The sequence below is a fragment of the Genypterus blacodes genome, unplaced genomic scaffold (assembly GCF_046128005.1).
Source record: "Genypterus blacodes isolate CSIRO-AG114 ecotype Tasmania unplaced genomic scaffold, CSIRO-AGI_Gbla_v1 ptg000156l_1, whole genome shotgun sequence".
Taxonomy (NCBI): Eukaryota; Metazoa; Chordata; class Actinopteri; order Ophidiiformes; family Ophidiidae; genus Genypterus; species Genypterus blacodes.
This window is the reverse complement of record NW_027466957.1, coordinates 11,141,248-11,154,124: the sequence shown is the minus strand read 5'-3', so window position 1 is coordinate 11,154,124 and position 12,877 is coordinate 11,141,248. Positions and strand designations below refer to the sequence as shown.

Genomic DNA, 12,877 nt, shown 5'->3' with positions numbered 1-12,877 from the left:
GCTCTCTCTCTTCTCCTCCCCCGACAACAGCAGCCACCCACCCACACACACACACCCACCTATCCCGCTCCTCTCATCTCATCCGTCCGTCATCGGCTCTCAGGCTTTCGGCCGGCGGATTGTCATGCAAATGGCGCCCCGGGCCTCAGAGCGCTGATAAGGAGGGCCTCTCATTTCACAGGGCTTTGTTTTCTAAACAGCGATGAGCCCGAGCGGAGGAGACGAGGGGAAAACGGGGGCTAGGGGCGGCCGGCTGAATGGGCCCTCCCACCGCCGCGCCCCGGGGTAAGTGGTGAGGGGTATGCGGACGGAGCGCGGCTGAATGAGGGGGAGGTCAGGGAGGCGGGATCAGGAGTCGAGATCTGCGGCAGGAGCCAGGTTCAGGGTGTTGACAGAGCCCAGCGTGGGTCTCCCTGAGCCTCTCCTCTTCTTCTTCTGCGCGCTTTCTCTCTCTCTACGTTTCGACGGCGTCAGTCAGTGGTCGTTCCTTGACGCCACATATGGTTTGTCCTTTTCTGAGGGCTTGTCAGCGCTCCGTCCACGGCCTCATTTGCTGCTGTTATTGTTGCATAAACACAGAGGTTCACAGCTCGTTCAGAGGGTTTCTGCTCTCCCGCTGACCCCGACGCTTTCTTACATCCTGGCCCCGGCGATATGAGAGCCGCTGTGGAAACATTGGTCGGGGCGTAAACTTCAGGTTTTTTGGGATTGATTTGCACATTTGGCTTTGCGATTGCTCTTAAAAATGTAATGGAAAACATCTTTGCCTCCAGCAAAGTGAGGCTTTCAAAGAAGGAATTTGAATGTGGATTGTGAATCGTCAAATATGAAAACGCATATGAAAAACAGATGTTGGAGCAGCAGGCAACAAATGAAAAATGTCAGACATATTTCTGTTAGCGTCATTAATGAGGTAGTAGCTGGCGGTCACGGCAGCTGGACCAGCCGTGGCAGCAGTGGTCAGCTTGGTCTTGAACAAGACTTGCCCTTAGGAGGGACTCTGCCCCCCCATCACAGCCCCCCCCCTTCCCCCTCTGCCCCTTTCTCTGTTTTTTATCAAATTCCTCTTTTTATGCCCCTCTTTTTCTTCCTTTTTGAAGTCTCCCCCCTCTTGTAAAAAGCCAAGCTGGTGGTTCTTGCCTCAGTCGTGGGTGTGAGAGAGGGGGGTGGGGGTTGTAGGTTAAGTTTAGGCTCTGTGCTTTCCATTGAAGGTGCTGGGAGGGGGTGGGTGGGGGGGGTCGGGCAGTAAAAGTTAGAATTTTAGAGCCTCCCTGTTTTTTATTTTATGATTGGCTTTTTTTTTACGGGCTGGGAGCTACAGCTGGTGGTGTGAATAGCTGCCCAAGGTGACCGAGTCCCAATAAAGCGTAGGCCAGCCGGGCTGGGGCCTCCAGTCCAGCCATGGGACCGCCTTTATAGGCCGCCTTACGAGCCTGGGCCTCTATTAAAACCTGGCAGGGCCGCACTGAGGAATTTAGGGCCAGGAAACAAGAGAAAAATAGGGTTTGTGTGTCAGGGGGTGTTGGGCTGCGGGGGGGGGGGGGGGCTGAAGTTTGAGGGTAGACCAAGGGTGAAAGTTGAAAGAAGTGCTGTTAGGGTAAGACTGGGGATGAGGGGGGGTGAGGGGGGGGGGCTGCTGAACATGTGTGTCTGAGTTTGAGCAGGCTTGCATGTGTGACGAGGGTCTGTACCTGTGTGTGACTGTGTGTGTGTGTGTGTGTGTGAAGCAGCTTATGCCTCTCGGGGGAAGTATGGAATCCATACGCCGCTCTGCGTCCCTCTGGAAGGTCGCCTATGGGCTCCAGTGAGGAATCTAATGAAGTGTGATGTAGCGTAGCGAGTGTGTGACTTAGGGTGGCGCTGACATCACAGTTCCAGTTCAAGAAATGAAGAAAGAGATGTTTGCACAATTGCCAATGTGTGTGCATGACTAAGTTTACTCTAAGTGTGTACATGCTTGTGCGTACGAGCGTGTGTGTTTGTGTGTGTGGGTGTGGTCTGGCAGCCATCACGAGCTCTTGTTATTCTGTGGAATGAGGAAGAGCCTGATTGACTCTATTACCAACCTTATCAGACGACCTGTCAGCCAGTCACACTGCTGTTTTCGTCTGCCGTCATCTCGCCTCAGTGCTGGCCCCACAGGAGGCTTTTACACACTACAACATTCTCATGAATTTAAGTAGTTTGACTGCACGACTTTGCCAAAACATGTTATTGTAATTACTCTTCAGCAATTTGGTGAAGATGTCATGTGCTTTGTTGAAAGATGGAAAAGCTGAAACTAGATCAAGCTGGGCTGTGTTCAACAGTTCTGTGTGTTTGTGTGTGTCTGTGTGTGTGTGTGTGTGTGGGGGGGGGGGTATTTTGGCAACAGTGCAGCAGATCCTCTCAGTTAGTTTTTGTGAAGCCATACTAGTAACAACAGAAGCTCAATGAAAAAAACTGCTACTACTGTTCAACTACTGAAAATGTAGTTAAGTTAGTAGCTTCACTACTTTCATGGAGCTAATCTCTCACACTGCGTTCATGTTCCCCCTCTCTTATCTCATCCGTCCCAGCCTGGTGGAAGAATGTGTGATCTGAGTCCACCTCAGGCTCCATGTTCACCAGCCTCACCTGACCATGACTCAGCGCCTCACACAAATCAAAACAAACGTCAGCACAAATTCAAAGGCAAAAACTGTCAAGCTGTCACATCACGTCGGGCCACAGCTCAGTCGCGCGAGGTTCTGTGTTCTGCTTCTGTGCAGGTTCTGTGTTCTCATCATCATGTCCTCTGCCCTCTCTCTCTCTGTCTACAGCGGTGGAGACCCAGAGCACCAGCTCAGAGGAGATGGTGCCCAGCTCCCCGTCTCCACCTCCACCGCCGCGCGTCTACAAGCCGTGCTTCGTGTGCCAGGACAAGTCTTCGGGGTACCACTACGGGGTCAGCTCCTGTGAGGGCTGCAAGGTGAGACAAGGAGCATAACTTCACACACACAGTCACACAGTTTGTTCAGATGTCAGATTTGGGATATTGTCTTTTTTTAAATTACCTAAAAATATATGTGTTGATTTTTGTAAATAAATACAGAAACTACTAACTAAAAAAGTACAAAACTTACTGAACTGAACTTGGGTAGAAAACAAAAACAAAACAACAACAAACTGATTAATAACGGCTACATTACAAACAATTCTACTGAAGTACTTATATTATGTACAATTATACGTATAGTATATTTGAGTGAATGTACTTATTACATTACATTACATTACATTACATTGCGTTCAACACAGGTAGGAAAAAGAACTTCAGGTCACAAGAAATCGTAAGTGCATTTCCTTTCAAAACCAACAGCTAAGAGCATAACTAGTGCTAGAGTATGAGTGCAATAAGTTAGGTGATTGTACTCTCTGACATGCTGGGTAGCTTTATTATGACCAAGCAGGGGGAAGGTCAATCACACATCGATTGCCAATAAGAAAGTGATCCTGGCTGAAAATCACCAATCAATGAAAAGCAGATTTCAAACGTCTCTTCAATCCTCAGCTGATCAATAAGTGGGGATGAGAAAGTGAAAGACTCTCTCTCTCTCTCCCTTTCTCTCTCTCCCCTCTCTCTCTCTGTCTCTCTCTCTTTGCTCTGGCCCTTTTGATCACCTCTTCTTCTGTCACTTCCTGTCGCTGCAGGGTTTCTTCCGGCGCAGTATCCAGAAGAACATGGTGTACACTTGCCACCGAGACAAGAACTGTCAAATCAACAAGGTCACACGCAATCGCTGTCAGTACTGCAGGCTGCAGAAGTGCTTCGAGGTCGGCATGTCCAAGGAAGGTGAGCGGTCAACACAACGCGCAGACACGCAAACACAGACACGCTTACACATTCTGGGTGTCGCCTATAAAAATGGAGCCAGCAGATTCTGGCGTGGGATCATTAAGCGCTCGGCTCAGCTCTGATTCGTTTCTGTGTTTGCCTGCCGATCTGGAGTTGCGTCGCGCGAAATGTGAGAAGCGAAAGCCACCCGCGCTGAGATAGAAAGTAGCTGCCAGGGCGGCGATTTGGCTTCGTACCAATCACAAGATGGCTTTCTGAAATGATTCTGACTTCCTGTTTCACACGGAGCCTCACCCCTCCAGCCAACGCAAACACACACTTTCATTCATCATGACACACGAGCAGGAAACCAGACTGAGACACAGACGGTGCTGCGATCCCAGACCCTCCTTCGCCCCATCCTCAAGTCCACCCCCTCCAACCCCCCACCCCCCTGTGCCCCGGTGTGGGCTGCTGCGTGCAAGCGGCCATGTCTTTGCCCCTCGTTAGAGCCCGTGGGACATGTATGTGGGTGTAATGTTTGTGTGGGATGTGTGTGAAGACCGGGATCACATTGTGCCTCTGCTATTACTGGATATCCTGAGAGGAAGGAAAGTATGGGAGGAGGAGGGAGAGGGGGGGGAGAGAGAGCGGAGGACCTGGCTTATGTGCGCGCCGGTCAGCTGGGTAGAGAGATGGACGAGGGCGAGGAAGAGAGCGGGTGATAAGAAAGAGATAAATGGCGTCCGTGCTGTGCAAAAGGAAACGCGTTAAGAGCAACACATGCTGGCTTTAGAGCTCTGGGTGGACGTCCTTGACAGCGGTGAGAGACACAGAACATGAGCGGCGTGGGGTCACTGATAAGAGGACAGGAACCAGGACACTCTGGCTGGAGTTCGTCTTTGTGTTAGGTGAATCTGTGCTGAACCAACTCTCTCTCTCTCTCTCTCTCTCTCTCTCTCTCTCTCTCTCTCTCTCTCTCTCACTCTCTCTCTCTGCCTCACTTCAGCGGTGCGTAACGACAGGAACAAGAAGAAGAAGGACGTGAAGGAGGAGGTGGTGCTGCCTGAGAGCTACGAGCTGAGCGGCGAGCTGGAGGAGCTGGTCAACAAAGTCAGCAAAGCCCACCAAGAAACCTTCCCCTCGCTCGGTCAGCTGGGCAAATACACTACCGTAAGTCACGTATGCAAACACACACACACAAACACACACACACACACACACACACACACACACACACACACACACACACACACGGAACAATATATCCTTAACTCAGGTGAGGCGATCATCTATAAACGATAAAAACCGTTGTTAGCACAGCTTCCGTTTCCCTGTGAGAAGTAATCACAGCTCCAAATCTGGATCGCAATCCGTGTGGCAACAATCCGCAATTGCATGATGTGAACCAATGGTGCGTTGCCACACTGCGCCCTACACACTCATACCGTGTGTGTAGTAACCCCATCCATGGCATGCTGTCACCCGGGGCTTCCAAAGTGCATGCAAAGGCGTAAATTCACCGTAGCTTTCCCAACCTAGTGATGGCTTAACTAATTCAGTTCCCCATTAAGCCATCTGTGTGGCCTCTGAATGATTGATTCAAAATGTAAATGGTTGCTCCCTGATTGATGTAAAATGTAAATGCCTTTCGCCGGCATGCAAACAGGGTTGCACGCCGCTTCTGTTACAAACACTCATCAGTGGGTGGGTTTTTTTTTTTTGCATGTGTGTGTCTGTGTGTGTGGGTATAGAACTCCAGCTCAGATCACCGCGTCCAGCTCGATCTGGGCCTGTGGGACAAGTTCAGCGAGCTCTCCACCAAATGCATCATCAAGATTGTGGAGTTTGCCAAGCGGCTGCCGGGCTTCACCACCCTCACCATCGCCGACCAGATCACCCTGCTCAAGTCCGCCTGCCTGGACATACTGGTACGAAACCACTCGCTCCCAGCCCTCCTGTGACTGGGGACCTCAGTGCTTAGAGATGATGCGATGTAGAGAGATGCGTTTCTCAGATGAGGCAACACTGGCATCTGGTGGCGAGATGTGGTAGCGCATAAAGTATTGTTGCAAAACTTTTAATCCCTGCAGTATTTTGGTAACAAATTTCAGATATTTGATGCTGTAGAGATATTTTCTATACATTTACCTACTGTACACTTTCCTCTCTCTGTTTGTAACCTTCCACGCTCTCTTGCCTTCACAGATGCTGAGGATCTGCACACGCTACACCCCAGAGCAGGACACTATGACCTTCTCAGACGGTCTGACTCTGAACCGGACCCAGATGCACAACGCCGGCTTCGGACCGCTTACAGACCTGGTGTTTGCCTTCGCCGGCCAGCTCCTTCCCTTGGAGATGGACGACACGGAGACTGGCCTCCTCAGCGCCATCTGCCTCATTTGCGGAGGTACTGCGCCCTCTCACTGAGGCACTGTCACCATGTTGCCATTCAATATTTAGAATAACACGAAAAGAAACTTAGACCATCAGCTGTGTCCAAGTGTTTACAATTATTTATTCAGGAAATGCGTCTTAGTGCATTTGATTTGATGAAACAAGAAGGAGCTCGCAAACTTTTGTGCACATTTTTGAAAGATTTATTTGAAACTTCAGTTTTCTCCTTGTGTCTAAAACTTGCGGTTTTGTGGTTTCTCTCCAGATCGCATGGATCTAGAGGAGCCCCAGAAAGTGGATAAACTCCAGGAACCTCTGCTGGAGGCCCTGAAGATCTACGCCCGCCGCCGCCGCCCCAACAAACCTCACATGTTCCCTCGCATGCTGATGAAGATCACTGACCTCAGGGGCATCAGCACAAAGGGTCAGTATGAAGAGTGTGGCTGCTGTTAAAGTCAATGTTCCTGTTCCCGACACACCCAAGCCTCTATGTGTCCATACAAACAGAAGAGTGATTGTTTCCGATACTGAAACTCTGGTGTGTGTGTGTGTGTGTGTGTGTGTGTGTGTGTGTGTGCGTGTGTTCAGGCGCAGAGAGAGCCATCACTCTAAAGATGGAGATCCCGGGTCCGATGCCTCCTCTGATCAGGGAGATGCTGGAGAACCCAGAGGCCTTCGAAGACCAAACGGAGAGTAACGAGAGCCCGCCGCCTCCCCCTCCCCCGCCGCCTCCGCCCCCGCCGGCCCAGGTGAAGCAAGAAGTGCAGGACGAGGACGACAGCTGGGCCACGGAGAACGGGAGCGAGCCGTCGCCGGAGGAGGACGACGAGGACGACGAGGACGACGGGGGGGATGAGGAGCGAGACAGGGCCTCGGACAGTGACGGGGAGGCGTGGGGGGTTTTGGATGCCGTAGACGGGGCGAGGAAAGGCCTCGTTGGGAGGGCGCAGTGAGCGGAGCATTTCATACACACACTGATACACATACACACACACACACACACCTGAGCATACAACACCACACATATAAACGCTGCCCCTCTTTCTCCTCCTCCTCTCCCTCTGTCCTCACTGCACACCTGACGTCCTCACCTGTGGACGCAGCAGAGCCTTACGTGTACAGACACATCTAACTCAGGCCGCACGGTCCACGACGAGCAAACTGCAGAGACAGAAAAGCAGAACGGAGACGAGACGACGGTCACACACACACACACACGTCGGACTCCCGGCACGGCCCAGAGGGGGAAACATGCGGCGGTAAAAAAAGAACTCTTTGAGACAAGCCGCGTCTCCTTTTTGTTTCTTAGTTTTTTTTCCCTTCTCATTATTGTTGTTTGTATCTAAAAAATATAGAGGAACGGCCAAAATCAGACGCCAGAACTGAGCAGTTGATTCCAGCGGAGTACAACAAGCAAAGCACATGAAAAACACAGAGTACAGGGCAAAAACCAAATGGAGTATGCTAATCTTTGTTTTTGCTGTTATCGCTTTTGAATATTTTCTCTTTTTTTTTTTTTTTCAATTTATGAATAAGTCCATACATATCTATATACCATTATATTTTTTGTCTTTATTTGTTTATTCTGGTTTTTATATATGAATCCTTTAGTTCTTTTTGTTGTCGTTTTGAAAAGCTTTCCTGTCGGGGGAAAGAAGGGTAATCAGGACTGGCTGGGTCTTCCTTTCACAGCTACGTTTGCTTAGCTGGGGGCTTTTTGGGCACTTTGGCTCATCGTGGATGTCAATGATAATCAGCGCAGAGGTCTCACGTTATGTTACAGTGACTCAATCAGTTTGTTTTTTATCAGGGAATTGGCATTATTCTGTTGTTTTACTCTTGTTGCAACCAATATGCTGTCAACACGGAAAAAGTATCTTTGTGCCAAAGTTAGGAACAAATTCATCTTTGGAGCTTTGGGTAGGACTACTGGCAGGGACTCCAGTATCACGCACTAACATCCAACAACACTCACACACACACACACACACACACACACACACACACACACACAGAGGCGCGCCACTCTCAGCTGGGAACAGATGTGCTCACCTGGCATCAAGTGCCTGGACAGAGATTTACACTTGGCCACATATGTAGCACTTCCTGTATTCATACGAGGCGCATCCTGTCCGCTGAGAGCCAGAGCCGCCTCCTCCTACAGGATATCCAGCCAAACTATCAACCCGGATAATATAGAATACAATCAAACTTACAGCACTCCCTGATGATGTCGCCAGGCAAACACTGCATCACATCTTCCGCATGGACAAAAACACACCCACACGCACTCTCTCTCTCTCTCACACACACACACACACACACACACACACACACATCAACAAAATGATCAAAGACATATGCAAGTGGAAAGCAGGAATCCTTATGGAGGACATATTGGAATCAGACTCAGGGCTTTTCAGTAAGGACCAAACCCTAGCTGCTCACCGCACGCTAGACACAGGCAATATTTATGTGTGTATTCTTGACTCAACTTTGTTCAGCTCCGCCCCCTCTGTGTGTAAATAGAAGGTGACAAGTCTGAAAAAAATACAAAACAAAAACTGCCTTCTCATCCCAAAAGCCATTATATCATCTTGTCTTCTCGTGTCCATCCTGTCGTCTCGGGATGAAGACTTCTCGTGTATCGTTTCTTCTTTATTGCCAAAACGTCTCAGTAGGCAGCAGATCAGCAGGGGGGTTGGGGGGGGGGGGGGATGGGGGGGGAGCGGTGTTGATGTCCGGAAGGTTTTTGCCATCTCTTTTTGAAGCAATATGGACGCATAGAGGACGCGTCACTGAAAATATGTGCAGGTCTCCTCAGTGTGTGTGGGTGTGTGTGTGCGTGCTTGCGTGTGTGAATGATTTGGAACATGTTTTTGTCATTGTGTGAATGTCTGTTTTGGTGCTGTCACACACACTCTCTCTCTCTCTCTCTCTCACTCTCTCTCTCTCTCTCTTTCTCTCTCTCTCTCTCTCTCTGCCGGACCGTCACGATGAGGATGATGATGGCGAACGCAGACAGAACATTGAGATTATTTTTGTTTTGGATTTTTTGGTTGTTGTTTTTTTTCTTTGAAGGTGGCCAACGTGTTGTCAACCCTCTGTTTATGTCAACTCTTGTCATACAAAGAAAGCCATATAAACAGTAAGAGGCACAATAAACTACTTTTGTGAGATTATTGGACATGTTTTACATTTCTTTGTCATGGAAAATCGAAGGTACAGTCAGAAACATCACCATGGAGACAGATTCATGCCAGTGGGCTTTTATTTTAATTACATATTTCGAATTTGCATTGTAACATCTGAAGCTGAATATTTAACAGAAGGAGAATTTTAAAGGCAGTAAAAGAGCAAAATAAAACTTGAAAATGCTCTCTTAATGACACTAGTTTGCGCTGAGATTTGCCCAGGTTTGTTTTTTTGAAGCTGAATTTTAGAGTTGAAATGTTCAAAAAGCTGAGCATGTTTGGAATTTACATTGATGTTTTTCTTAATTTAAGATTCTGTTTCAGGTGTGTGTATCATTCCATTACAGCGTCCAGTTTCAGCATAACATTCAGTCTGTGGTGTAACAATGCAAATTGAAAAAGAAAGTAAAGATAAAAAAAAATCTATGCATTAAATACCAAATATGGAGAAAACGTATTTACATAATCTAGAAAAAATATTTAATCAAACAACAAACTATATCCTGTTTGGCTACAAGTGTTCATACAGGTGTATTTTGTACTTACAGGATATTGATAATTTCTTTTACAATAGCATACAATACAACAGAAAAATATAAGAAAAGATTATTGATCCCCAAGGAAATGGATAAGATAAGATCACATACATTCTTATTGATCAGGAGGGAAACCCGAGTATTACAGCAGCATTTCGTTTCTGATTTTTGTTTTTAAATCAAACGTCCAGCAAACTAACTGTCTAACTATACTTTACTGGTATAAACACAATGTGCATAAACTGCAGCAGGAAGTCACCAGTAGAGGGAGCTCTTACACCGCCACGGCAGCGTCTACTGCTGCATGCAGCAACGGGTGAGTGTGTGTGTGCTGGTGTGTGCGTGTGCTATGCGCCCTGCAGTGGAGGATAAGGACAGGGCCTGTTGGGTCATGGGAGGCTGTGGGTGCAGAGCCCCATAAATCACCACCTCCTGCTGCTCAAGGACATCAGATAAAGGTCTAATCCCGAGATGTGATCACCCTGCAGATGTGGAGGCGCAGGTAAGAACTTTGTCTCAGACCTGTTGGCTCTCAAACACGTTTCACCCTCCTTACTTTAGTCAGACACAGAACTGCAGCTCAAATCCAGAGCTCAAGTTTGGTGGGAAACGGCAAAGTAATACGCCTATTACATAATAACACAGACAGGATATGGGCGGAACACGAACCCAGAACCATCGCGTCACCGTGCGGCTCAAAAACAATGCCTCCCTTGCCGTGTCAGGGATTTCATTCCCTGCCGTGACCCGGATTCGAACCGGGGTTGCTGCGGCCACAACGCAGAGTACTAACCACTATACGATCACGGCGCGCTACTGGGAGTTGGAGTTGCAGCGTGCACAGGCGGGATACAAACCACCGCCCGTCTGATCTGAGCCGGGGGCAGCGTGACGTTTCGAGTTTCAGAAGATCAAATAGAAAGAGAACAAACATGTACACGTGTGTTTGTGTGTGTGTGTGTGTGTGTGTGTGTGTGTGTGTTTGTGTGTTTGTAAGAGAGAGAGTACTACAGACACCAAAGGGATACAGCCTTTATTGGGAAACTACTTTGAAATGGAAGCTTTTCTGACTATAAGCTAACCCTTTAAAGTAGCTAAACTGCTGCCAAGCTAAGAAAGTAGTTAGTTGTTAGCTACACTACAAGCTCCCACTATAAGTAGCTGACTACAGTGAAGCTACCTCGCGGGAAAGTAAGAAATATTTCTGCTGTTTTACTCTCAAAGCAACAAAGCAGTAAAAATGAGGCGTGGAATGTTTTTTGTTTTTTTTATTTAAAGCTTTTGAAAATCAATTTCGGTTCAATATTCAGTCTCCAGATGTTACAACACAAATTGAAAAATATAAGATGAGGTGAGATAAGATAGCATAAAATTTTATTGATCCCCAGGAGGGAAATTTAGGTCTCACAGCAGCGACAGAGAGGCACAATATGGAGTGACAACAAAAGACCAAAGACTATGTACAGTAAATACAAAATACAGAATATAAGTTTAAAAAAGACAATCTTGCGGGGGAAAAAAAGCTAACCTGGACAAGTTTTACTGCATTTCACCTGTAGAAAACAATGTCAATGCTACTGAAAATTAATTGGGAGCTACTAGGAAAAAGTAGTTGAGTTAGCAGTTTAGCTATTTGTAGCTGGCTAAGTCCCAATACCGCCTTTTCTATTGTGGTTAAAGTGAGAAACACGTGACCAAAATACTTGACACGATCCTTTAATTTCTCACCAATGTATTTGTATAAAATGCTCCTGAAATTATAAAAAAAAGGAACAGTAAACGGAAACTTTACGAGAGTCTTAAAAGTTAAGATGCAGATTGTTCCTTTAAAAGTCGCCAAAGATCAAAGCGGCAATAAATTTGTCACAGAATGTCCCTTTAAATGATTCCCCTCAGTAGAATGATAAGCGCCCAGTAAAGACGCCCGCAGTAGATGTGTGACAGTGAACTCATCAAGGCTCAGTGTGTGGGATGCTAATGCCTCACCTTGATTTTATTAATAGATGGAGAATCAGAGGAGGGCGATAAACACAGATGAGATTCTATCAATTATATGATTGCTTTAATTAACCATCATTAAAGACAGATCAATAATGCTGGACTGGAATTAAAATAAGGTCCATACATTATACACTATTTTACAAGGAACAATCAAACGGCCTCATATATTGAGCCCTTGTAACGAGTTGCCATGGGAACCCACGGGAGGGTTTTTGGTTGGCTTGGGGGAATTTAAAGGAGCCGCGCAGGATTTCTGCGTACTCCTTCCACATCACCGATACCCTATTAATTAATCACTCGCTGTGGGTGATTATTCACTAGAAATATAAAACAAAAGGGTGAAAATATGGCAAAGGCCTTGTTCCATGAATTCACAAGGGGTTAAGCTCTTCAGTGTTACATCCCGGTAGCCACGGGACATCAATTATTGACAAAAAAATAGTAAAGAATCTATAAAAGTAGGGCGACGAGCGCGGCATACCAAAGACTCTGGTGTGAATATTTAAGCACGGAGAGACACACACGGCTGCACATTCTGCCAACACGAGCAAAACGCACACCCACCTTATAGCCGGCGCACAGCAGAGGATAATGGGCCAGCTCGTACACGTGGAGCGATGGAGGGAATAAAGCTCAGTGAACCCAAAAGCTCCTGGCAGCACTCGGGAGGAGGAAAAGCCCAGGCTTGGGGTGTGATAAAGCCGGAGGGGGGGTGGGGGGGAATGGCACAGTGTATGACCTGGGTGTGATGTGATAAAACCTGGAGGGTGTGTCTGTGTGTGCACCTAAAGCCATTGAAGAAGACAGGAAGGTGTGTATGTCATATGCTGCATGTATGAAGTTGGGGAGCAGGGTCGTAATGTGAGATACTCCATCTTTTATAGGCGCGTCTCCTGCTTGGGTCAGAACAGACAAAAGGACGTGTTCATCACTTGTTACATATATGCAGA

General features: G+C 47.5%; 1 protein-coding gene and 1 non-coding gene across 5 annotated transcripts in view; one reads left to right on the top strand and one right to left on the bottom strand.

The window, feature by feature from the left end:
- Positions 1 to 9,378, top strand: part of rarga (retinoic acid receptor gamma a) — a 45,904-nt gene extending 36,526 nt beyond the window's left edge. For all 4 annotated transcript variants that reach the window (XM_076166458.1, XM_076166457.1, XM_076166460.1 and 1 more), the window contains 7 exons: positions 2,802 to 2,950; positions 3,673 to 3,814; positions 4,806 to 4,969; positions 5,551 to 5,727; positions 6,005 to 6,209; positions 6,462 to 6,620; positions 6,785 to 9,378. In XM_076166458.1, coding sequence (XP_076022573.1) covers positions 2,802 to 2,950; positions 3,673 to 3,814; positions 4,806 to 4,969; positions 5,551 to 5,727; positions 6,005 to 6,209; positions 6,462 to 6,620; positions 6,785 to 7,149 — 1,361 coding nt within the window. In that variant the 3' untranslated portion in view covers positions 7,150 to 9,378. The remainder of the gene's footprint in view (positions 1 to 2,801; positions 2,951 to 3,672; positions 3,815 to 4,805; positions 4,970 to 5,550; positions 5,728 to 6,004; positions 6,210 to 6,461; positions 6,621 to 6,784) is intronic.
- Positions 9,379 to 10,664: 1,286 nt separating this feature from the next.
- trnah-gug (transfer RNA histidin (anticodon GUG)) lies at positions 10,665 to 10,736 on the bottom strand. Its single transcript has one exon. It is a non-coding gene; the product is annotated as a tRNA-His (tRNA).
- Positions 10,737 to 12,877: the final 2,141 nt, after the last annotated feature.